Source organism: Pleurodeles waltl, chromosome 5, assembly GCF_031143425.1.
Source record: "Pleurodeles waltl isolate 20211129_DDA chromosome 5, aPleWal1.hap1.20221129, whole genome shotgun sequence".
NCBI classification, from domain to species: domain Eukaryota; kingdom Metazoa; phylum Chordata; class Amphibia; order Caudata; family Salamandridae; genus Pleurodeles; species Pleurodeles waltl.
In genome coordinates, this window is record NC_090444.1 from 960,460,541 (window position 1) to 960,487,693 (window position 27,153).

The window sequence follows — 27,153 nt, forward strand, 5'->3', positions numbered from 1 at the left end:
GGACAACACCACTGCCATGTGGTACTTCAACAATTAGAGAGGGGTAGGGTCGTGGACCTTTTGTCAAGAGGCTCTGCGCCTCTGGACATGGCTGGAACAGTGGGGCGTATGCTTGTTGGTTCAACACCTGGCGGGCTCTCAATGCCAGAGCAGGCAAACTGAGCCAAGGATGCCTAATAGATCAGCAATGGCATCTCCACCTGGTGGTGGCATAAGGTTGCTTTCAGCAGTGGGTAAAGCCTTGATTAGATTTGTTCCCCTCTGCCAAAAATGCAAAATGTGTGCAGTTTTGCACGCTGGAGTTTCCGTGGTGGCTCTCGATCGAAGATGGTTTTCATCTTGAGTGGAATTCAGGCCTTGTGTAGGCCTTTCCACCAATACCACTCCTGCCTAGAGTCTCAAGAAGATCGGGAACAACCAGGCCCAAGTAATCCTTGTGGCTCTGAACTGGGCACGTAGTCTGGTATCCCAAGCTGCTGATCAGTCCTGCTATCAGACTGCCCCTTCGGAAAGATCTTCTGTCACAGTAGCAGGGGAGAGTTCTTCACCCAAATCTATCCACTTTTCATCTTCTTGCATAGAGATTGAGCAGCGGCAGTTGACAGCTTTTGACCTTCCTCCCGAAGTCTGCACCGTCATCTTTGCAGACCGACGTCCCTCCACCAAAACGGTGTAAGCCTGTCATTGGAAGAATTTTGTGGATTGGTGTCCAGACAAGTCTGTTGATCCCCTTTCTGCCCCTCTCTCTACAGTCTGTTTTCATCCTTTCTGTTGGCCAACAGGGCTCTCTGCCGTGGGCACTCTAAAGGGATTTTTAGATCCCATTTCTGCTTTCTTGCCGCTGCCTGAACAACCATCCTTGTTTAAGTCTCAGATTGTACATAAGTTCCTCAAAGGTCTTCCTTTCTTCCCTATTCATTATGCCCCAGTGGGATCATAATTTGCTTCTGACCTTTTTGATGTGTGCTCCTTTCGAGCCCCTCCATAATTGGCTATTCACATTGAAAACAGCCTTCTTGGTGGCAATTACATCTGCCCACAGAATGAGTAATCTGCAGGCCTTATTTTCTAAGCCGCCCTACCTCTACCTAGATCTTGTCAGCGATCCTTTGCACAAGGGCCTCTTTTCTGCCAAAAGTGGTCACATGGTTTCATGTAGGCCAGTCAATCACCCTTTCCATATTTTTACGCACCCCCACATCCTTCTAAGAAGGAGAAGAGACTCCACCAACTGGACCCAAAAAGAACGTAGTCGTTCTACCTTGAATGTACCTGTGAGATCCGGGCGGACGTCCAACTCTTCATGGGGTATGTGGGTTTGAAGAAAGGTCAGGTGGTGCAGAAGAGAACCTTCTCTCGTTGATTCGTGCTTGGCCTCAAGATCTGCGGCCAGCTGACCAAAAAGCAACCTCCTGAAGGCTTGCAGGCTCATTCCACCAGAGCTAAAGCTGAGACCACTGTGTTGGCACACACAGTTCTGATCCTGGACTTCTGCCAGGCAGCAACATGGGCATCTCTGCACACATTTACTAACACTACTGCCTGAACAATCAGGTCCGTAGGGATTGGCAGTTTGCCCATTCGGTCCTGCAGGGCTTTCTTGTTTGAAATTGGTTTGCATAGCCACCTCCCTGGATAGTATTGCTTGGGTATCTTTTCACAGGTAAGGAATCTGCAGCTAGAAGTCTATCAGATGGACATCCTTTGGTAATGCCCTATCTGGTAGAGACTATATCTAGCTGCAGATTCCTTACTTACACAGCCATTCTCCACTCTCTGCACACTGATTTCTAGGGGCAGGGACTACCTTTTCAGGACCCTAGTTTTGACATACCAGTGGTCAGTGTTCTTCATAGATCTGTGCTTCTGATCTGGAAAGTCGTGAAAAGAAACGGGCGTTGGCATGCCTGGGTGGCACCTATATAGAAACTGCGGCGTCACTTCTGGCGCAGACTATACCCACAAAGGACGCAGAGCCAATTGACACCACCTACCAACTTGCAGGTGTACTGCTCACTAAAACTCTTTTGGATCCAGTCTGACGCCTGGGGAGAATTCACAGGTAAGGAGAAGCGACCTGTCCTAGTCGAGAATCCTGCTTTCACTTCAGAAGTTGACAAAGCCGTTCCAGAGACTATTCTTTGAAAGATAAATTGCCCAGTATGTTGAAGACGAAACTTAAAAAGATCAAAGCGGTACTCTGACCCCAGTTGTGTTGACCGGAGAAGATGCAGGGACAACATCATGGCTCTCAATCGCTCTCCCAGTTAGTCTATTTGGAAACAAACCCGCAGCTGGTTCTGGCACAACCTGAGTTTCCAGTGCAGCCCACCACTCCAAACCGGATCGAAGAATTTTATGATGCCATGCTCCAAGAGGCCTTCCATCTGGAGTACCGCCAGTTGGTTCATCCTGGGAGCTAGTTGGACCCTCCGAGCCAGTCACAACATCTCTGGCTCCGAGTCCAACCCAGCATTCAGCACCACAGTCCACGCTGTTTCCTGGAATTTTGAAACAAGAGCCAAAACTATCATAGCCAGACAAGTATATACCTATAGTACTCCAACTCAGTCAGTGCTGGCCTGACCTTGGCCAAAGCCGCTCCCAACCACTCTGGAGGCTGTTTGCGAGGAAGTTGGCTTTTTTCATGCTTCACCCTTCCTTTTGCCCCCATTTTGATTGCTGGGCTCTAGTGCAATGGCTTTGAAATGCCCGGAGTCCTGCTAAACAGGACTCGTTTAATGTGCTCTGACCCTTAAGAAGGTACCTAGTGGATTGCCTTATACTCAATTGGCATAGCCTAACTTTCTTTTAAGTCCCTAGTATACAGTACTAGAGATACCAGGGCCTGTAAATTAGTGTCCCCTCAGAGAATGCAGCATTTGGTGGGCCACCCTTAGTGAGATAAGGTAAAACATGGCTCCCAGTCTGCCACTGAAGACTGGAAGGGCATTATTTTAAAACTGCTAGCTCGACTTTACCACTTTAATCAGTGGCAAAACCTAAACTCCTTTTCTAATGTGTGTAGGTCACACCTACGGCAGACCTTTCAAGCCCTATGGCAGGGTGCTGCATATTAGTAAAATAGAACATGTGGTTAGCATGTTCTAGCAGTAAAAGCCTGCAATTGTCTTTTTTTTTTTTTTGTTTGTTTGTTTTTTAACTGTAGATAAGTGTGAGGAAATTGGGTGTATTACATGGTGTGGTTGTACAACCTCACCGTGTAAATACCCTTACCAACACATTTAGGACCAGTAGGTTTTGTTGGTTAGTCTTTCAGCTCAACCCTGGGAAGCTGGGTTCCTTGCCAAGACTCGACAGACTGGTGGTTTGGGACAGCCCTACCAAAACTGCAAATGGAGTGGTAGGGTGGGTATGCTTAGCAAGGTGTGTTTGATACGCCAAGAGTGTGCAGTGGCCAGAGTGCTTGGAGATTGAGTTACAACTGAACACCTTCAACCTTCCTCTGGAGGTGGTTGATGTCATCTTGAGAGCCGGGTGTCCATTGACAAACTGTACACTCTTGTCGTTGGGACATATTTGTTGCTTGGTGTAGTGCATTGCAGAATAGCCTGGCAAGGCTTTGCCATTGGCACTGTTAAAGGATACCTTTTGGCTCTTTCAGCCTTTTTACTTTTGCTGGTTCAACCCACATTGTGAACACTAGTTTCTGGACAGTGAGGTTCGCTAAGGGGACTTTCTGGATTGAGTCCATTCCCAGACGCACCTCCAAATAGGTCCTGCTTTAGTATCTGTTCAAAAGATGAGGAATCTGTTGCTAGTAGTCTCTATCAGAAGAGCAAGTTTTTTTTTTCCCTTTGGTAATGCTCTTTCTGGTAGAGACTTGATCTAACCGCAAATTCCTCACCAACCTTCCAATGCTCCCCATTCTCTTAGTGTACTCTGTCCTTTAATAAGTTCCCAAGTCCTGGACTCTACACACTGAGCACATCAGTTTGCTCTTGGGTTTTGTCTGGGAGCGCACTCTCAAAAGCATCTGACGGATCCCAGGAGTGGTGCTTATGTAGGGTCCTTTAGGTCATTTCCAGAACACAATATAGTCAGTGCGAAATTGCACAGCACCACCTACCAGCACGCAGAGGTACTGCTGAAAAGGTTTGGGATCTAGTCTGACACCTGTGGAAATATTCTAAAGGTGAGAAATCTGTGGCTAGATGGTCTCTACCAAAAAGAGCTTTACCACACGTAAAGTCAGTAACTTGTTCATCTGACTATGAATGCTCCCCATCTAAAGGTGCCAACAGATATCAGAGAGAGACTGATGGCGACTCATGGAGGTGGCAGCTATATTGTGGTCCTGATGTCACTTCTGGGCGTGTCAGTTCCGATGCGGAGACCCACAAAGCATCCTATAGGTGTTTCAAGGGAATTGCTGTGGGAGAAAAAATCTCTAGAACCTGCTTGCCACCTGGAGGTAGTCACAAGTTTACAGATCTGCCGTTAGATAGCGTATCCACCATAAAGAGTTTTATAGAAGCTAAGAACTTGTTCTTCTGAACAGTGTGTTCAGCAAAACCAGTAGCTGAAAGAGCAGTGACCTCTTTTTAGGTCTTAGGCCATCCCAGCAATCTCAATGTAAGTCTAAATGTTTGACTCTGATCAGCTTACCTGAGGAAACCTAGCACATACTTAATTTCTCCCAAAACTACCATTCAGTAAACTGATGTCCCACCAATTAAGAGATGGATCACCTCTAAATCCACCTGCTCTCCAACATCAATTGGGCACTCCTTGATACATTTTGCTAAATTTGTCTGGTGCCACTATCATTACTTCATCAAAGGATTCTCCATGTAATATTGATTTGTTGTGCAACCTAGCTTTCTAAAGTGCCTGATGTGTCTTTACAGGGCTGATAGCCACCCATTGTTTTTTTTCCCCACATCTCCACGAATCCTTACTTCAGGTGTGTGATTACTCCTGACCTGATACTACAATCCTCAGATCACTGTGTCTGCCTTTATCTGAGAGAGCTGGCAAGATTCTTCACCTCATCGCTTCAGTCGGTGTAAGCCGTGTCCTCACTAGCTGGTGTAAAATCTTTGTTAGGTGTAACAGACAAGTTGTTAATTTCTGTTTCAGGGTAATGGTAGGACAGTTCACCCTTTCTGTCATAGCTAGCCCCACTTTTTGCCTGATGTCAGTGTGTTTGTATTGTAGTTCCCTGGAATCCTGCTAACCAGGATCCCAGTGACTGTGCTCGCTCCTCTAAATTTAGTTGTCGGTAACCTTTCTCACCCATGATTGGCATACTGGTGCACCCATGTAAATCCCTAGAATATGGTACCTAGGGCATTAGTACACCAGGGGTCCCCATGCTGCAGCATGTATATGGCACCCATGGAAGCCCATGCAAACTGTGACTGCAGGCCTGCCATTGTAGCCTGCGTGAAAGGGTGTATGTACCCTTTCACTGCCAAACCTAACCACTGCCCTTAGACATTATAAGTCACCCCTTTGGCAGGCCGTTGAGCTCAAGGCCAGGGCGCATGTTTCTAAGTGTGAGGATACCCCTACAGACCCCAGGTCAATTCCTGGACTCTAAGTGCCGGGAAGCCATCTTAAGGTAAGTAGTGGACACTGGTCAATAGGGGTGGTCCAACTACATAATGGCTTCTCCAAACCTAGAAGTGTTTGGTATCAAACATGTTGGAATCGTGCAACTACACCGATTCCAGTGTTAGTTGCATGATACCATGTACTCTAAGGGTTCCCTAGGGGATCCTCCAATTCTACCTGTGCAGCTTTACAGGGTCTAGCTGCCAGTCTGTGCTACTGCTGACCCCAGTCACTGTTCTGCCCTCCTACTGGTGAGCCAGGCTCAGGCCGGATAAGCAGAACAAAGAATTTCCTGCAGGGGAGAGATATGGCACCTCTCCTGTGTATTAGGAGTCTAAGGACTGGGTTGGGGTGAGATGGCCTCTGACTGCCACCAGACTGCTTTGAAGGGCACTTTTGGTACCCTCCTTGCATAATCCAGTTTGCAATAGTTCAGGACCCCCGTCCTCTCGGAAACAAGATGTGCAGAGGCCCCGGGGGAATCTGACTGGTTAGGCCAGATAGATGATGTCCCTGACCTCCTAAGATAGGTGGGTCACTGCAGAGAGTGACCAACCCCCTCTTAGAGTTACTTAAGTGCTCCATCACGGGTGGGTCCTCAAATTCTTCAAGCAAGACTCTACAAGGAACTCTCCTGGACCCCGCAGCTGGACTTCCTCTTACACCTACTTGCAGAACCCTCATCTTCAGGAGGGTGGGCATTGCCACCTGCACAACCTGGGCTCCTCCAAGGGTGCTGGACTATCCGTCCCTGGGTTCCACCAGCCTGGTCCACGGGCTGTGACAGCAGCGGGACAACCCGAGGAATGCATATTCTTCAGAGTCCCTTCTCCCGCTGCATCCAGGTCCCTGGTGTAGGTATTCCTGTCTTCTGGGCATCCTGGGGTAGGAGCACACTCCATCCATCCTCTTGCTTGCTAGTTTCCTTGGGGCCCGCTGGGAAGGGTCCTGAATTCCATAAACCCCAACCACTACTCTGTGTTAGTCTGTGGGAAAACTGGGTGGGTAGCTATCTTGCACCTGGTTGCTGGGATCACTTACTGTTCTTACCTCTGGTGTTCCCAACTGCCCCCAGCCCCTAGCTGACCACCACACTTAGCTTGGCTGGAGTCATTATTTCACATTCCTCTTTCTTAGTATATGGTTTGGGCCCTCCCCTAGGGCCCTGTGTATTGTTATGCTAATTTGGATGGTTATTCTATTTTATGTATATATTGTGTAAAATCTCAGAATGGAGATAAACCAATGCCAGCTTAGTAGTAGTGCTATGATAAAGTATCCTTTATTTTTGCAACCCTTGTATGGTTCTTTCTTGTGAGTGAGTTACTATCTGACTACTGAGGTATTGCAAGTGATTTACATTCCTCCTGGATGAGCTTTAGCTGCTCTTCTCAGCTAATCCGAGACAGCTTCTGCTATCTGAACACCTATTCACTATCACTAAGGGTTGCCAGGACTTAGTATAGGGCGCCACACCATAGGTGTACACCATGAACTGAGCCAGCCTTCTACAGTAATGGTTTCCCATATTTTCAGTGTTATATACTTGTGATATGGCTTTGATAAATTATTCGGAGTCTTGCCAACACCGCATATGAGTCTCTCCCCCACTCCCACCATCTCCTGCTATACCCATGTGTTTCCAATGTCCACTGAAGTACCTCTGTAACCATTTACTTACTATTCAGAGCTGCTACATCCTACAGTAAGTTTAAATGCATGGGGGCTCTAAACACTCTTTAAGCGTTGGTGGTGGTAAGATTTTGTTGGCTACCCAACCCTTTTTTCCTTACTATACAAAATCTACTATTGGCATTTGTAAACAGATTGAGTGTCCTGCTTAATTTTTTATTGGCTGTGCCATGAAAGTGCAGAGCAGTCTTCGGCTACAATCTTAGCCGTGGTTCTACCTAGCCATGACATACTTAAGTCCACCTTTGCGGGTCTTCCATAATGTTTTCTGTTAATGAGGTTAATATTGACCTTAGAAAGATCTGAGATATTGTAGGTGAGATGTATCCCTAAATATTTCAGACACCATAATGTAATCCAAAAAGATAGTCTCTTTAAGTGATTCTTTCCCTTCATTTGGTGTCTGAGTGAGGGACAGTTTTCTCTGATTTAATATTTATACCTGAATCTATTCTATATGTCTCCATCTTCTACAACTGAGGAATCAAGAACAGATGATTGATCAGGGTCAAGAGGCTATGATCTGCACATGAGATCTTATGGGCCATCCCTCTAATTCAGAGCCCCTTATCTATTCTGTGTTAGCCAGTATGCCTTTAGGAGCAGCAATAAGGCAAACAGCAGGATGGATTGCATGATGCAACGTAGTCTGACCATCTAAATCCTAAAATTCTCTGAAAATATCTTCTTGACCATAACTCTGGCTTTTAGGTCTGTATAAGGGGCCAAAGACATCTAAGTCCAGTACTCTCCCAGCCCAGATTTCAGATTCACCTTTTTAAGGAAGATGCAACTCACTCTGTCAAATGCTTTTTCAGTGACTAAGTTAAATAGAGTGAATGGTATCTTCTGTTTTGTTGATTTTTTTTTTCTTTTTCTTCTTCTTCTAAGATGTGCCGCCATCCTATATTATTGAATGATTATATAGCCAGTCTTGTATAAAGCCTGATTTGTTTTTTTTCTTCTTGCATAGGTTCAAGGAGGATCTGGGTAACTCTGGTAGCCAGAATTCTCATGTTTAAATTAATATTTGAAGTTTAATAGAGCTATCAACCAATAGTATTAGTGGGATTGGACATTCTCCCTAATAATAGTGTGTGTTGCCTATATAATTAGACCTATTAGTTCCTCCGGTGTAACCTCTGTGATTGTCGCAATTTAAAGTTTCTCAAAAAGTTAGCTTTGAATTTTGATGCCACTAACATGTAACTGCTTATAGAAGGTTCTTTAAAAAACCTCTTTCCCTCTGCCTCAAATGTTAGTTGTCCATTTGAAGTTTCATAGGTCATTATTCCCTCATGTTCTTGTTAATTCTTCAGTGCTCTTGCTAACATTGTGTGTGCTACGTTGACCAATTTGTGAGTTTTTCTACACCAGGCAACAAGGGCTCTCACAGCTTAATTAGAAATATGTTCAATGGTCAATTGTGCACTAATCACAATGATAAATACGTTGGTTTTGGTAGCATTCAAACAGGACGACACATTATGCTCTCCCAGAAAACTTTGTGGGAGACATTTAAGATGGTAGTCAAAAGGAAGATTTCTATGCCTGTGAAACAAGGCTCTGACACAGAAAATTTGACTGACCTAAGAATAACATAAAACTGTGAGTATCGGGAATTGGCAATCATGCCATTCATATTTCTGATGGATACTTCTAACCACAGATTTCTCACCTTTAGGATATTCCCCAGGTGCCAGATTGGATCCAGAAACTATTCATAGCAGTGCTCCCGCAAGCCATGGCTCCACCTGGGCTTCCTTCCACACTGATCAACTGTTTATGGGTCGATGGAGGAGTGAGGGGGTGGTTAAAGCTGTGTATAAGAGAAGCTGGCATGCAGTGTGCCAGCCGTGGACATCTGGGAAGCAGCTATGTGGGTGTCATTTCACATGTTTACGAAACGTCAGTGTCTGAGCCCTTCCACATCCTCTCCACTCATGTACAATGGACTCCTATGGTTCATGATATTAAGATTCCAATCTAGAGATTGCCACACTGGGAAAAATCTGATTTCCAATGACTTTGCATCCAAAAGTGAGAAAAGGTAAAAAAAAAAAAAAAAAAAGAAACTTGCAACCGCATGTGGAAGTTGTGATTATGCACAGGCCGGGAGGTCACATATGAGGCAGGTCACATCTGATGTTAAGCTCCCCAGTGCCACCTACCAATGTGCGAGGGAATTGCAGAAAACAAAAAATCTCATCCAGTCTGGCAACTGGGGGAAGTTACAAGGTGAAGAATCTGAGGTTAGATATTCACCAGAATAAGCGTTACCCATGGTAATGTAATTTGTTCATTAGATGTCAATTCACTGTGTCATTTTTATTTCAATAAGTGGTGGTATCCTTGGTCTTGCTTAATATGGGCACATTTACTTGTGGCATTCCACAGGTTTTTGGATTGTTATCTTTCACTGACTAAAGACGTTCTGAATATAGATCTGCTTTAAAGTTGTTTTGCTGTAATTTCAGAATTTCAGTGCTTCTCTGAGCAGCATTGACATCTCAAGCTGCTATTGATTAATTTTGTTTTGAAAGAGCTGTACATGTCATTTCCCTTGAATCCCAATCTTATGGGAGCTAAACTTGGTGGTGCACATCTTTTATTTTTACCTTTTAGGTCTATTGTACGTTTACTGATGCCAAAAATAGCTTTTATTGACTATCTCGTTAACACATAGAATTCAGAATCTACAGGTGCTTGGTAGCAATCATATTTTCCTCTGCCTTTCTCCATGGTAATGGTCCTCCAGGTTAAAACTGTCTTTCTTTCAAAATGTCATTCAGCTCTTAGATTCTTGCAAAGGATCTTCTCTTTTACACTTTTCCTTTTCCATCAAGCAGCACTGATGACTCTCTTGCCACAACCGCAAGGAGGCAGTTTAGTTTTTTAATTATAGGGTTTGAATACTAGCTGGAGGAATCACCTTTGTGTTGGTTTTTCAATTCCCATCATTGGGAACGTGGGTTTTAAACATTGTCGCTTTGAATTGTTTAGTGCATCTGTCTTTGAGATTAACTTGCCAAAAAGAACCTTTATGGGCCAGTGCAGATCTGAAGGAAGACCTATTCCTCAGTTGTTTTTTTGTCTGTCTTTTTTTTTTTCAACAAAAGTTTGACTTTTGTTTAAACTTTTTTGAGTCTTTCTGCTCTTTTTGCATCGAGGGATATCTTCTTGCAAGATCGATTTCAATCCCTGCGGATTCTGTGTTCGAGTGATGTCCGTGACGGATCTGCACCTCGTGTGCCTTGGGTTTTCAGAATGTGTCTACGACTTGAAGTCGTGCTGAAAGTGCTGGGCCATGGAACTGTAAGCTTTGAGGATGTAGTCCCTAAAGCTCATGCTGGCCCGGCACTTGGGTCTGCGTAAGTCCCGATCTCGGCAGAGAGGAAGGTCTCTGGATCGGTTGCGGAGCTCCCCCTCTTCGTTGTCCCCCTCCAGGTCATTGAGGCTATCCGGGTAAGTGAAGGCATAACAAGAAGTCGAAGAAGGCAAAACGTTTTTCGAGGTCACCTCATCTGTCGGTTCATGAGATGAGGCAGTCGGAGCATCGTCAATCTAGACCTCCCTCTGCGGAGCCTGCGTCCAGTCTGACTTCGCACCTCCATGAGTTTCCGGAAGCTGGAGCTGCCCCTGCCCTACTCAAGACTTTTATGAGGTGATATGCCTCATTTTTGGGCAGTCCGAATCCGCTGGCATGCCTTCAGGCCCGCACAGTCAGAAAGGGCCCCCTTTGGGTTCTGACTTGACCATCGACTTTGACCTTGGAACCCATAGATCCTTTGCTGGATCAGGGCAGTGCTTCCCCCATCCTCATTGCAGACTCTGACACGGAGCCAGATTGGGGGAGGAGGAGAGAGAGTTGTAGGGTGCCGAATCTTGCAACGAAAGACACCTGCCCTCTGTTGGATCCTAAGTGCAGGAGGCTGGCTTAGTTTATGGTGTACACCTATAGTGTGGCACCCTATACTGAGCCCAGGCAACCCTTAGTGATAGTGTTTAGGTGTTCAGATAGCAAAAGCTCTCTAGGGGTAGCTGAGGTAAGCAGCTGAAGCTTATCCAGGAGGAAGGTAAAGCACTTGCAATACGACAGTAGTCAGACAGTGTAAGGAAATGCCTCCTTGGCATGGTTACCCCCTGACCTTTTGCCTTTGCTGATGCTAAGTTTTGATTGAAAGTGTGCTGGGACCCTGCTAACCAGGCCCCAGCACCAGTGTCCTTTCCCTAAACTGTACCTTTGTTTCCACAATTGGCACAGCCCTGGCACTCAGATCTCTTGTAACTGGTACCCCTGGTACCAAGGGCCCCGATACCAGGGAAGGTCTCTAAGAGCTGCAGCATGTCTTATGCCACCCTGGGGACCCCTCACTCAGCACATAAACACTGCCTCACAGCTTGTGTGTGCTGGTGGGGAGAAAATTACTAAGTCGACATAGCACTCCCCTCAGAGTGCCATGCCAACCTCACACTGCCTGTGGCATAGGTAAGTCACCCCTCTAGCAGGCCTTACAGCCCTAAGGCAGGGTGCACTATGCCACAGGTGAGGGCATATGTGCATGAGCACTATGCCCCTACAGTGTCTAAGCAAAACCTTAGACATTGTAAGTGCAGGGTAGCCATAAGAATATATGGTCTGGGAGTTTGTCAAACACAAACTCCACAGTTCCATAATGGCTGCACTGAAATCTGGGAAGTTTGGTATCAAACTTCTCAGCACAATAAATGCACACTGATGCCAGTGTGGAATTTATTGTAACATGCACCCAGAGGGCATCTTAGAGATGCCCCCTGAATACCAATCCGACTTCTAGTGTGGGGCTGACCAGTTTCTGCCAGCCTGCCACAACCAGCAGAGTTGCTGGCCACATGGGGAGAGTGCCTTTGTCGCTCCCTGGCCAGGAACAAAGCCTGCACTGGCTGGAGGTGCTTCACAGCTTCCCCCTGCAGGAACTGTAACAGCTGGCGGTGAACCTCAAAGGCTCACCCCCTTTGTTACAGCGCCCCAGGGCATCCCAGCTAGTGGAGAGCCCACCCCTCCAGCCACTGCCCCCACTTTTGGGGGCAAGGCTGGAGGAGATCATTAGGAAAACAAGGAGGAGTCACCCACCGGTCAGGAGAGCCCCTAAGGTGCCCTAAGCTGAGGTGACCCCTGCCTTTAGAAATCCTCCATCTTAGTTTTGGGGGATTCCCCCAATAGGATTAGGGATGTGCCCCCCTCCCCTCAGGAGGAGGCACAAAGAGGGTGTAGCCACCCTCCAGGACAGTAGCCATTGGCTACTGCCCTCCCAGACCTAAACACACCCCTAAATTTAGTATTTAGGGGCACCCCAGAACCCAGGAAATCAGATTCCTGCAACCTGAAACAAGGAAGACTGCTGAAATGCAAGCCCTGCAGAGACAATGGAAGACGACAACTGCCTTGGCCCCAGCCCTACCGGCCTGTCTCCTGATTCGAAAACCTGCAACCAGTGACGCATCCAACAGGGACCAGCGTCCTCTGAAGCCTCAGAGGACTGCCCTGATTCCCAGGACCAAGAAACTCCTGTGAGCAGCGGCTCTGCTCAACCACCTGCAACAAATTTGCAACTTTTCTACAACTTTAAAGACCTCACTCTTCCCACCGGAAGCATGAGACTTCACACTGCAGCCGACGCCCCTGGCTCACGATCCAGAGAACCAACACCAAAGGGAGGACAACCTGGCGATTTCATCCCCGTGAGTAGCCCGAGATGACCCCCCTGGACCCCAACAGTGACGCCTGCAGAGAGAATCCAGAGGCTCCCCCTGACCGCGACTGCCTGTAACAAGGGACCCGACGCCTGGAACCAACACTGCACACGCAGCCCCCAGGACCTGAAGGAACCAAACTTCAGTGCAGGAGTGACCCCCAGGTGACCCTCTGCCTAGCCCAGGTGGTGGCTGGCCCAAGATGCCCCCCTGTGCCCTGCCTGCACCGCTAGAGTGACCCCCGGTTCCCTCCATTGAAACCAATACAAAACCCGATGCCTGCACACTGCACCCTGCCGCCCCTGTGCCACTGAGGATGTTTTGTGTGCCTACTTGTGCTACACCCGCACCCCACCCCCCCCCCCCCACCCCCCAGTGTTCTACACCCCTGCTCTAATTCAAAGTTCCTAACTTACCTTTGTGGAGTACCTTGCATTTTATGTATTTACTTCAAATCTTGAACTGGTGGTTCTAAAAATTAATTAAGAAAATATATTTTTCTTTATAAAAACTATTGGCCTGGAGTAAAGTCTTTGAGTGTGTGTTCTTCATTTATTGCCTGTATGTGTACAACAAATGCTTAACACTACCCTCTGATAAGCCTACTGCTTGACCACACTACCACAAAATAGAGCATTAGAATTATCTAATTTTGCCACTATCTTATCCCTAAGGGGAGCCTTTGGAGTCTGTGCACGCTATTTCTTACTTAGAAATAGTATATACAGAGCCAACTTCCTACAGACAGTAAATCTCACACAAGAAACAACCACAGAAGTGTTGCAAAAATAAAGGATTATTTATTAGAGCACTAACTACTAGATTAGCATTGGTATATCTCCCTTTGGAGATATCTACACACTATATACACAAAATAACATGCAGAAATGGCATAAAATGTAGAGGGCCCTATGTGGGGACCAAAATATATACTAAGTAAGTAAAATGCAAAATAGTGAACCCAACCAAGGTAATTGTGGTAGTTAGCCAGGAGCTGGGGAAGAACGAATACACCGGAGGTAAGTACAGCAAGTGTTCCCAGCACCGGGTGCAGAATGGCTACCTACCCAGTCGTCCCATAGACTAACACAGCGAACTCGCAGTTGGAATTTGTGAGTTTCAGGACCCTTCCCAGTAGACCGCGAGGAAACCCAAAGACAGGAGGAAGGTTAGAGAGTGTCCCCACCCAGGGATTCCCAGAAGACAGAACTACCTACAACAGGGGACCCGGTTACATAGAGGTGAAAGAATGTCGCTGGAGTCAATGAAGGCCTCTGTTGTCCAGCTGCTGTTGTGACCTGTGGACCAGGCTGGTGGAACCCAAGGACAGATTCCGGACGTAGAAGACCTGAAAAAGAATTAGAGTCCAGCGCACTCAGGGGTGCCCAGGTGGTGCAGGTGGCAATGCCCACCCTCCTAGAGGTGAAGTTCCTGCAGGTTGGTGATGGAAGAAGTCCAGTTTGCGGGGTCTATAAGCTGCACAAGATCCTCAGTCACCTGCGAGCTGTCCCATGTCTGTCACCGGGTTGCTGGAGGGTCAGTGACCTACGTGGCTACCAACAAGCACTAGCAAATGCAAGCAGGAGCTGAAGATGGTTTTACATGTTTTTGCGGACCAGCAAGCTCAAATGTACTCTACCCTTAAAGGGGGGTGGGGAGGGTGACTCAGGGCTGGCCCTCAGCACACAGGGAAGCCAGCAGAAGTTGTTGGATCCCCCACGAGTGACCCATAGGCAATGGACGCAGGGAGTCACAAGGGGTCCTCACCAGCACCACAAAACAGAAGTCCCACATCGCAGCACCTGCAAAACGGAGGTTGATCTTCGAGTTGCAGAGTGCTGAAGGCTGGGGCTTCTCGTGCTTGAAGATCTCTTGGGGAGAAGAGCCAACAAGCCTTGGCAAAAGCAGCAGTCACAGTGCACAGGGGTGTGCTGTTCCAGGGGCTGCAGTCTCCCAAGTGGATCAGAAGCCAGGAGGTACCTTAAGAGGACCACAGAACCACCACCTGTAAGCTGAGCCTTATCTTTGTCTTTGGGACAGCAGGATCTACCAGCTGGTCGTTGTCTTGTAGTGCCTGCAAATGCAGGGGAGGGACTCCTTCATCCCAGGAGCGATTCCTTTGTGCTTCCAGAAGCAAACAGAGTCCTTGTGACCCTGGAAGATGAACAGCCTTGGATGTTGCAGAATTCTTGCAAGGTCCTGAGAAACAATGTTGCAATGGGAGCCTTCCCCCCCAGCAGCTGTCTCGTTTCGGCTCCAACGCAGACCAGCAGCAGTTCCTGAGGCCAGGAGCAGAAGATGTCTTGCAGAGAGTTCCTTGTAGAGTCTTGCTCGACAGATCTGAGGACCTACCCACAGGGGAGCCCTTAGGTAACCCTGAAAGGGGGTTGGTCACTCTCTAGTGACCACCTATCAGAGTTGGTCAAGGACGTCATCTACCTGGCCTAACCAGTCAGATGCTCCCAGGGGCCTCTGCACATCTTATGTCCAAGATGGCAGAATCAACTGGCCTCCTGGCAGAACTCTCTGCACCTCCCAAGAGGAGGAGCTGGACAGGGGGGTGGACACTCTTCTGTTTTTAGTGTGGCTTCACGCCATAGCAGGCACCAATGGTCTCTGCACTGGTGCAAACTGGTTTATGCAAGGAGGGCAACAAATATGCCCTTCAAAGCAGTCTGGTGGTGTGGAGAGGCCCCACCCCCAGCCCATACCTAGTTCTAAAGGTGAGGAGGTCACACCTTCCTCCTACAGAAAACCCTTTGTTCTGGCTCCCCCCTGCTTGCGCTGGATGAGCAGTAGTAGGGCAGAACAGTGTCTGGGGGTCTGCAGCTGCCAGGCAGACCCAGGAAGGCTGTACAGGCAGATCTGGGGGGTCCTCTAAGGGACCCCTAGAGCACATGATATCATGCAACTAGCACTGGAATCTATGTTGTTGCATGATTCTGACATGTTTGATACCAAACATGCCTATGTTCAGAGAAACCATTCTGTAGTTCAACCACTCAGACTGACCAGAGTCCACTACAAGTCTTAAAGTGACTTCCCCTCACTTATAAAGCCCAGGGAATGGGGTCTGAGGGTTGTATGGGTACTCTGCTCATGCAGCAGTGCCTTCATACTTAAGGACATGCCACCTGCCCTTGGGCTGAAGGTCCTGCCAGAGAGGTGACTTAGTGATGAAGTGCAGTGACTGTGATGTAAGGCCAAGCCTTACATCGGGGGTGAAAGAGTGCATGCACCATTACACGTAGGCTGCCATGGCAGGCCTGCAGACACAGTTTGCATGATCTTCTGTGGGTGGCACAATGCATGCTGCAGCTCATGGGAGACCCTTGGTGTACCAGTGCCCTGGGTACCCAAGTACCATATACTAGGGACTTATGTGGGTATACCAGTATGCCAATTGTGGGGCAAGAAAGTTACCTAGCAACCAAATTTAGAGGAGAGAGCACAGCCACTGGAGTTTTGGTTAGCAGGATCCAAGTGAACTACAGTCTAAACATACTGACATCATGCAAAAAGTGGGGGTAACTGCTAGAAAGGTAGTAATTTCCCACACTGAGGATTATTACTATGGGCTAGGTAATTGTGAGGAAGAGGAGGGGTTAGTGAATCCTTTAGAATACCAGCTCCAATACCCCATGATCTGACACATGGTCTGGCATATGGTCCTGGGTGAAACCAGTGGCCCGGATACCTCCCCAGATATTGGCATGCTCTCTTCCCCCTTCCGTGGCTTCAGAGGATGGAGCTTCATATTCAGTGATTGTGCAGAGAGCAGCCGAGGTCCTGCCCCTTAAGCTGCCTTCGGTGGCAAGCAGACTCTTATTGGGATTTCTCCATGTCTTCAACATTTACCCGGCTGTGCATCCTCTGAGGGCGGCGAGTCTTCAGCCTGCACAACAAGTAAGATGGAATCTCCCTTGGAGTGAAGGAGTCTGCAGGCACCAAATGCTATGATGAACTGCTGTGTGGATCTTCTGTCCATCCTGCATCTCTGGTGTTGTTCTGAAGTGGTCCCCCTTGGTCCTCTCTACCAGCTTTCCAACGTGGGAAACTGTAAGCCCTTGACTCTCCGTGCACCGCAATTCTTGCAGCTACCAAGGCTTGTTTTCAGCTCCTCAAAGGGATCATCAGACTCCGTGTAGCTCCAACCCCAGCACTCCTTCCTGCAACGTGGCACTCCTCTTCAGGTGTGCTGAGTGGGCCTCACTGCGACTACTGTGCCTGCTGCCAGTGGGTTGCCTGTGGGGGCTGCCTCCTTTTCCTGTGACTCTCCCGACTGCTGAGGGTTATACCGGACTCATCTCCTTGGGTCGAGTCCCCTGGGACCTGCTGGTCCTCTTCAGCCTTGCAAAACTTCTTCTCTTGCATTTGCCAAGGCTTGTTGGTTTTCCTGCACCACTGACCAACCATCTCGACCACCAATGTGGGACACCACTTGCATCACTCCTGGGACTTCTCTTTGTCTCCAGTGCTACACTGCTGGCCTTCCTTGTCCACCATCGACCTGGTCCTGCATCCACAGAAAGGTGGGTAGTGGTTCCTGCCACCACTGGGCTCTCCAACATGAAGTGGACTTGGTCCCCTTCCTTTGCAGGTCCTCTACTGTCAGAATCCACCTATGGGTTCTTCCAATCTTGGTTGGGTCTTGCACAATCCTTTTCTAACGTCCTCCTATTGGTTTTAAGTAAAACCAGGTACTTACCTCTGCTCTCGTGGTCGCTGGGGGTCATTCTGGTACTCACCTCTGGGGGTTCCTAGTTCCTCCAGCTCCCTCCTGCTGATTACACTTCCTTGGATGGGGGACTGCCTTTCACATTCAACTTTTTTAGTATATGGTTTGGCCCTCCCCTATGGTCCTCACTATTTACCTATACTTTTGTCAATTCGTATTGCTTTCTATATTCTTTACTGATTGCTACTGTGTATATAATAGTGTGTTTACTTAACTTCAGCTGGGGGGTTGCCTATTCAGTGTTCTAGTATTTGTGTTGCTATAATAAAGTACCTTTATTTTTGTAACACTGTGTGGTTCTTTCATGTGCGATAATATTGTGACTATAGTGGTATTGCATAAGCTTTGCATGTGTCCTAGATAAGTCTTGGCTGCTCATCCACAGCTACCTCTGGAGACCCCTGCCTTTCTAGACACTGCCTCCACTTCACTAATAAGGGATACCTGGACCTGGTATAAGATAATAACACCATAGTGGCTCACCACAAACCAGGCCAGCTTCCTACACAAAGCATGAAACAAAGTTATCTAGTGTGCAAAATGCAGTTGAAATTGACGTAGGATACTTCATTACCCATCTGAAGAGAAACTTGGATCTTGATGCTGAAGCTCTTTACATGTTTGAAAGGCAGCAGGAGAGGTTGTAAGTCTAGGAAAAAGTTCCCTACTGTTATAAGGTCTTGTGTTTTACTTGTATTAAGTTTGATCTAGTTGTCTCCCATGCAGTTGTGCACTGCTAAAATATCGCACTGGATGCATTACTAATTCTGAATAATTCCACACAGGAGTAACTGCTGAGCAGATATCAGTAGCCAGTTGCTATATGTGAAGTGTGAATAGGTAGGGAAATAGGGCAGGTCATTTGGAAAAGCCACGGGTACTGTCAGAGGAGGTGGGGTGGCACTTAATTGACGTATGAGGGTCTCATGATCAATACCACTGAGCAGTTTAAGAGAATCCAGTCTCTTGTTTGAAAATGCCCCCAAACTCCCTAACCATCAGCATCTACTCAGTATTGTGAATTCAAACCAGATTGTGTGTTTCCTAAGTTTATGTTTAATTAAAATAAAAATTCAGAGCTCTAAATCCCACCTAAAGATGCACATTTATTGTGTATTTTGTTCAGGATGAGTTAACAAATGGGTATGTTGGGTGCTAAAAAAATAATAAGCATCAACTTAGAAGAGTGTGGTGTTTGTGTGCCTCTCAGTTGGTGTTGAAGGTTTTCAGGTTGGGTTCCTAGAGAGATTGATAAGTAATATTGATGGGCATGCTGTAATGTAGAATAATTCAGATTCTCTGTTTTGACAGATTGTTGACTTCTGTGGTCCATCCTGGTCCACAGTCCTCTCCAGAACTGGTAGGCTATCAGCAGGCACCAGTAAAAGAAAATCCTTTGCTAATGACAGCTTCTAGCCCACTGGAGTCAAATGTAAGGAAAACTGGACAGATTCACTTTTTGAAGGCTGCTGAATTTGGTCTCCTGGAGACCCCTCTTGTAGTTCGGGTGAGTACACTATGCCAACTACCCTTTTGTATTGTGCATGTTTCTTCTTCTTGACAATTGCACAAAATCTGCATGCTCTGAAAAGTTCTGTTAAAGCAGTGTACAGAACTTAAATGTGTGTACATATGCTTCTTTTTTGCAGATGTTTTCTTTTGGTAGGCAGAAATATAGATGTGAGAACATAGCTTGCTTTCACTCTGCTAAAATATGGATTACTATCAACATTGTTTATGTTGTCTCACATTGAAATGGCTTTACGAGCACCAGGGTGGTAGAAAGGGAGCATTACATTAAGGCCAGTGCCTAGTTAAACCTATCAATCCCCAGATACTATATCCACACTAGGCACACTTTTAAAGGGGACCCAGATTTGATGGATAAAGTTAAAACCTTGATTGTTTCAGAAACAAGCCGTTCAGAACTTGTCAGTGAAGAAGTTGTTTGAATTCCTGACTAAGTTGAAGAGAAAGTTTGGAAATTTTGTAAAGTTAATATTCCATCAGCAGCTCACAGAGTTCTTTAAATTGCTCTATAGTGTGACCATTACAACTGGGATTGAAAAAAGTCAACTATTTTGAAAAATTTGTTTTGATGTAATGGACAGTTAAAATACGATTCTCAGAGACTGCTGCTTATTCTCTTTTAGGCAGCAAGAAAGGTCCAAAATATTTTTATAGTTACAAAGCAACTTGTTTTTTTAATTTATGAAGCATGTTCGTATATTTTGGTTGGCTTCTTTATCAAGCCCTCTCTTAAGTTAAGTGACCCAGATAACCACTGCATCCTAGCGAAATCCCTAACTACTGTCTAATTTAGGAGTGGAATCTGAACCAGTCCTTCTTGTAGGAAAGCAGCACCCTTCTGGCATAGTTACCACCACTTTTAGCCTGGTGTCATTATGTTTCGACTGTAGTACATTTGAGTCCTGCATTCCAGGACTCCAGTATCAGTGTTCTGTCCCCTAAATTTAGTTGGTAAGTAACCTTTACACCTCACAATTGGCATATTGGTGCACCCATGTAAGTCCTTAGTATAAGGTACTTAGTACTGTAGGAAGCAGGCTTGGTGTGTGGTGGACACCTATAGTGTTAGCACCTTATATCTGATAGAGACTTCTAGCTGCAGCTTCCTTACCTTAGAATTCCCTGGCGTCCGCTTCGAATCCAGAATTTTTCTGATGAGCAGTACCCTCCGCGCTGCGTCGTCGTTCGGATCCGCATGCGTCCACCAGCTCCGCGTGCATCGTCGGCGTCGTTGGAGCCGCCTGACGTCACGGTTGTCTATATAGACGCCGTCTCTGCGCACGTATGTCAGTTCTTTTCCTTCTGCGGCGGTTAAGTGCAATTCCGGAAAGAGCTACCCTTCTTCGACGGTTTGTCGAGGCTTTTTTGACTGTTTGAAGTCATGTCTTCGAGAAAGACCGGGTTCAACGCGTGTGGTGCGTGTCATAGCACCATGTCGGTCCCGCACCTTGTTTGTCTTTGGTGCCTGGAGAAGGACCACGATTCCACCTCGTGTTCAGACTGTCGGGCCATGGCGCCGAAGGCCTTGAGGGAGCGATCCCTCAAGCTTCTTGCGGCCCAACATTCGTCTTCGGTCGGCGCGACTCCGCGGAGGTCACAGTCCCGCAGTAGAAGGTGGTCGCGGCACCGCTCCCGGAGCCCCAAGTCCTCTTCCTCGCATTCGAGGTCATCCGAAGGTAAGCGGCACAAGAAGAAGAAGTCCAAGCGGACTTCGTTTTCACCACGCCCGTCGGCTGACGAGGCATCTAGGGAGCGCCAGGGTCAACTCAGTGTCTTCCCCCCCTTTCTGGGGACCGGATCGACCCCCGCTCGAGGCCATGTGTCTCGTTTTTGAGCGGGCTGCACCCTCGGGTGGGTCTTCTGCCCCGCAGGGTCAGCAGGGGTCCCTTCGGATTCGACACCGGCGGCTTCGGTGCCGTTGGGGACCCAAGGATCTGATACTGGATCCAGACCGGTGCCGGTCCCTCACAGTCGACCTCCTTCGGCGCCGGGTCCGAAGTCGACTATTACGGTGCCCACTGGTGGCAGCCCCATCCTTATTCCGGATGATCTGGAGCGACGTCGTACAATGTCGACTCCGACTTCGATGGAGCCAATTCGGCCCAGATCATTGTCTGAGCATTATTTAGATCAGCCAGATGCAGGAGAGGAATGGGAGGGTTCTGAGGACCCTTTAGAATGTGGTTTACAACAGGACTGGTATGAGGATCTGGGGGAGGCCAGTGGACAGGACACGTCTCCAGATACTGGTATGCTCTCTCTTCCTAATGTGGCTACAGAGGAGGGTGTTTCTTTTGCAATGGTGGTGTGTAGGGCAGCTGAGGTCCTGGATCTAGATTTGCCTACAGTGCCAGTCAGGACGAATATCCTGACAGAAGTGCTTCAGCCGGGGGTGACATCAGAGCCTATATTGCCCTTCAATGAGGCTCTTACAGACGTCCTTTTGGGTACGTGGTCCAAACCCAGCACAGGGGCTCCTGTGAATAGGACGGTCGTCCGCCACCATAGACCCGCTCAGATCGACCCTAGTTTCCTGACACAACACCCCACTCCTGAGAGCTTGGTTGTCCAAGCCTCTACTTCACGTGGTGCCTTCCCTTCCGCTCCCCCCGATTGGGAATCCAAGAGGCTGGATCAGCTTGGGAAGATGATGTTTTCTTCCACCAGCCTGGCATTGAGGTCCGTAAACACCTCTTGCCTATTGGGCTGTTATTCCCATACTTTATGGGATACGGTGGCACAGGTGCTGCCCCAGGTCCCAGAGGGCGTACTGGACACTCTCACCCAGGCTGTCAAGGATGGGAGAGATGCAGCCAAGTTTACGATCCTGTGTGGTTTGGACACGACCGACTCGCTGGGCAGAGCGATTTCATAGTCAGTGGCCCTACGTTGCCACGCCTGGCTACGTTCTACTGGTTTCTCAGGGGATATCCAGTCCAGCTTGATGGACATGCCCTTTGATGGCTCTTGCCTTTTTGGTGAAAAGGCAGACTCTGCGCTTGAGAGGTTCAAGGATTCTCGAGCCACGGCCAGATCGTTGGGCCTTTCAGCGCCAGCACGACAGCAGTCTGTTTTTCGCCCCTTTCGAGGTTTCGGAAGGGGCTTGGTACCACGCCGGCCACAGTTCAGCCACCGTCCTCAGGCTTCACAACATCCCCGAAGAGGACGTGGGTGTGGTACCATCAGACCCAGAGGGTCTGGCTAGAGGTCGGCTGCCACACAGCCCCCCTCCACTGCGCCCAAGCCCTCCTAGTATGGTTCTGCAGGATCACGTCCGTCCAGTTGGAGGGAGAATTTGTTTTCATCTCCCTCACTGGCTTTCCATCACAACGGGCAAGTGGTTTCTGCAGATCATACGGAAGGGCTACTGCCTTCCCTTACAGTCTTTCCCTCCTTCTATCCCTCCGACAAAGGAATGGCTGATGGAGGACCATCTGGCTTTGCTCCGCGAGGAGATTACAGCTCTCTTGGCCAAGGGAGCCATAGAAAGAGTCCTGATATCAGAAGTATGCAGTGGTTGTTGTTCCCGCTACTTTCTGATTCCCAAAAAGAACAAAGGCCTTCGCCCTATCTTGGATTTAAGGGACGTCAATCTCTTCCTCAAGAAGGAGAAATTCAAGATGCTCACTCTTGCTCAGGTTTTGTCTGCCCTAGACCAAGGAGACTGGATGGTAGCGTTGGATTTGCAGGATGCGTATTTCCACATTCCTATCCTGCCAGCCCACAGGCATTACCTGTGGTTCAAGGTGGGCAATGAGCACTTTCAATTTACCGTGCTTCCTTTCGGTTTCACCATTGCCCCTCGGGTGTTCACAAAGGTGATGGCGGTGGTGGCAGCACATCTGCGCGAGTCGGGGATTTCAGTCTTCCCCTACCTGGACGATTGGCTGTTAAAGGCTTCTACGCCCCAGGCTATCGTCACCCACCTCCAAACGACGGCGGACCTCCTGCATTCGCTGGGGTTCACTATAAATGTGCCGAAGTCACATCTGACTCCCTCCCATAAGCTCTCTTTCATCGGAGCTGTTCTGGACACAGTGCAGTATCTGGCTTATCCTCCCGAACAGCGGGTCCAGGATATTCAGGTTATGATACCGATGTTTTGGCCTCTATCCTGGATTTCGGTGAGACTGACTCTGAGGCTGTTGGGACTCATTGCTTCCTGCATCCTATTGGTCAAGCATGCCAGATGGTGCATGAGGGCTCTGTAGTGGGACCTGAGGTTCCAGTGGGCACAGCATCAGGGAAATCTTACCGATGTGGTTCAGATCTCGGAGGGGACTGCAAAAGATCTGCAGTGGTGGTTAGTGAACTGGGATTGGGTCAAAGGCAGACCCCTCTCCTTTCCCCGACCAGATCTAACAGTAGTGACAGATGCGTCACTTCTGGGATGGGTCGGCCATCTGGGGGAGGTGGAGATCAGAGGTCACTGGTCTACAGCGGAATCTGGGCTCCACCTCAACTTGCTGGAGCTTCGGGCGATCCGGCTAGCATTAAAAGCATTTCTTCCTGTTGTGAAAGGGAAGGTGGTGCAGGTGTTCACGGACAACACTACTGCAATGTGGTACTGCAACAAACAGGGCTGTGTGGGGTCGTGGACCCTTTGTCAAGAGGCTTTACGTCTCTGGACATGGCTGGAACAGCAGGGCATGACCCTGGTCGTTCAATACCTGGCAGGTTCTCTGAACGCCGGGGCAGACGAGCTCAGCCGAAAAGGCTTAGAGGATCACGAATGGTGTCTGCATCCGGAGATAGCGCAAGGACTCTTTTTCAGCAGTGGGGAGAGCCTTGGTTAGATCTGTTTGCCTCCGTAGAGAACGTGCAATGTCAGCAGTTTTGTGCGTTGGAGTTTCCAAGGGGGCTATCGCTAGGCAACGCTTTTCGTCGCGAGTGGAGTTCAGGCCTCCTGTACGCCTTTCCGCCTGTACCACTTCTGCCCAGAGTTTGCAAGAAAATCAAGAACGACCGGTCCCAAGTAATCCTAGGGGCTCCGGATTGGGCATGGAGAGTTTGGTATCCAGAGCTTCTCAAAATGAGCATCGGTCTTCCAATCAGGCTGCCTCTTCGGGAGGATCTTCTGTCGCAGCAGCAGGGGAAGGTTCTCCACCCAAACTTGTCAACTCTGCGCCTTCATGCGTGGAGATTGGGCAGCGACAGTTGATGGTTTTGACCTCCCTCCCGAGGTCTGTGATATCATTCTGGCAGCCAGGCGTCCCTCTACTTACTCGATCTACGCCTGCCGTTGGAAACGTTTTGTTTCATATTGTACAGAGAGGTCTATTGATCCTCTTTCTTCTTCTCTGTCTAACATCCTTCTGTTTATATTGTCTCTCGCCCAACAAGGTTCCTCCTTAGGGACTCTCAGGGGCTATCTTGCAGCCTTATCGGCTTTTCTTCAGTTGCCCGATCATCCCTCTCTGTTTAAATCACCTATAGTACAGAGTTTGGTCATCTGTTCCCGCCTGTGCCTTTCGTTATGCCCTAGTGGGATCTTAATCTGGTTCTTACCTTCCTTATGTGGGCTCCCTTCGAGCCCTTACATAACTGTCCTCTCCGGCTGCTCACTATTAAAACAGCCTTTTTGGTGGCAATTACATCTGGCAGGAGAGTGAGTGAGCTGCAGGCTTTACCTTCAAAGCCACCGTATCTCACGATATATCCTGACAAGGTAGTATTAAGAACTCGTGCCTCTTTCCTCCCCAAGGTGGTGATACCTTTCCATCTGGGTCAAAATATCACCCTGCCCACCTTCTTTGCACCACCGCATCCCTCTAAGGAAGAGGCGAGTCTCCATCGGCTGGACCCAAAAAGAGCGTTATAGCTCTACCTTGACCGCACTAAAGAGTTCCGGGTGGACGACCAACTCTTTGTGGGGTATGTTGGTGCAAAGAAGGGTCAGGCGGTGCAGAAACGATCCATTTCGCGCTGGGTCGTTCTCTGTATAAAGATCTGCTACGCTTTGGCAAAGAAGCAGCCTCCCGAGGGCTTGAGAGCTCATTCTACTAGGGGGAAAGCTACTACCACTGCGTTAGCACGTGGTGTACCGGTAGTGGACATCTGTCAGGCTGCAACGTGGGCTTCTTTGCACACGTTTGCAAAACACTACTGCCTGGATAGCCAGGAGAAGAGGGGCATTTTGCCCGGTCTGTTTTGCTGGACTTCCTAGTGTAAAAATCTCCTTCAGACCCACCGCCAGGGGTTATAGGTTGGGTATCTATTCTAAGGTACGGAAGCTGCAGCTTGAAGTCTCTATCAGATGAACAAGTTACCTACCTTCGGTAACGAGGTATCTGGTAGAGACTCTGTCTAGCTGCAGATTCCTTACACCCACCCAAGCCTCCCCGCTCTGCGGATATTTTTATACATATATATATATATATATATATATATGTGTGTTCGATGGCATGTGTAGCTGCAGATACACATGCTGTGCACATCCCGCCATCTGGTGTTGGGCTCTGAGTGTTACAAGTTGTTTTTCTTCAAAGAAGTCTTTTTTCGAGTCACGAGACCGAGGGACTCCTCCCATTTCGACTCCATTGCGCATGGGCGTCGACTCCATCTTAGATTGTTTTTTTTCGCCATCGGGTTCGGACGTGTTCCTTTTTGCTCCGTGTTTCGGGTCGGAAAGTTAGTTAGAATCTCGGAAAAATCGTCGGTATTGTTTGCGTTTGGTATCGGGTTAGTTACAACAGATCGACACCGAATTAAGAAGAGCTCCGGTGGCCCTTCGGGTTTTTTTTTTTCCATCCCCGTCGGGGCCTGGTCGGCCCGGCCACGTGTCTCTTCAAGGCTGATGGAACGGACCCCATTCCGCTTCTGTCCAAAATGCCATAACAAGTATCCATATACAGATCAACATCTGGTCTGTAACTTGTGTTTGTCACCAGAACACAAGGAGGATACTTGTGACGCCTGTCGAGCGTTCCGGTCCAGGAAGACACTCAGGGACCGAAGAGCAAGAAGACTGCAAATGGCGTCGGCGCCGACAGGACAAGAGCATTTCGAGGAGGAGGAAGAAACATTCTCCACCCAGGATTCGGACTCTGAGGAGATCGATCCCGAGGAAACGCCGAAAACCATGAGTAAGACGTCGAAACCAAGAACTCACGAGAAACGCGCTAAAGCCCAGGGGACGCCACCGCCAACAGGCCATGGCTTAACCCGAAAAATAGGTGACCGTTCATCGGCACCGAAAAAGGGCGAGCTGGTGTCAGTCATCCGATTCCGGATCGAGATACCGGCACATAGCAATCTCGGGCCCGAGATAGTGGCTCAGAGAAGATTCGGCACCGAAACGGGTCGGCACCGAGAGAGCACGACGCCGAAAGTAAAGAAGGTTTCGTCGGAGCCGAAAAAAGCAGCCGAGAAGGTTTCGGTACCAAAATATCCGGCCTCGGAACCGAAAACAAGTTCCTACACTGAGGAACAAGAACTGTCCACACAAATGAAGACACATAGATTTGGACAGGAATTAGAGACAATAGAGCCAGATCACACACAAAGACGGCTCTTTATTCAAAAAGATACAGGGAAGATCAGCACTCTTCCTCCAGTCAAAATGAAACGCAAGCTTGCCTTCCAAGACAAGGACAAACAGCCACACGCAAAGGTGGCTAAACAAGTAACACCGCCACCATCCCCACATCACTCTCCGCAACCATCACCGGTAGCCACTCCACCAATGATGCAATCCCCAACTCATACAGGAATGAGTCAAGATGACCCTGACGCATGGGACCTTTGACGCACCAGTGTCAGATAATAGTCCAGAATGCTATCCAGCTAAACCATCGCCACCAGAGGATAGTACAGGCTACGCACAGGTGGTGTCAAGAGCAGCGGCATTTCATAATGTCAGCCTTCATTCAGAGCCCATT

At 48.3% G+C, this 27,153-nt stretch overlaps 1 protein-coding gene across 2 annotated transcripts in view; it reads left to right on the forward strand.

Moving 5' to 3' along the window:
- Window positions 1–27,153, forward strand: part of AHCTF1 (AT-hook containing transcription factor 1) — a 1,009,458-nt gene that overhangs the window by 491,758 nt on the left and 490,547 nt on the right. For both annotated transcript variants that reach the window (XM_069235080.1, XM_069235081.1), the window contains one exon: window positions 19,055–19,250. In XM_069235080.1, the coding sequence (XP_069091181.1) occupies window positions 19,055–19,250 (196 nt within the window). The remainder of the gene's footprint in view (window positions 1–19,054; window positions 19,251–27,153) is intronic.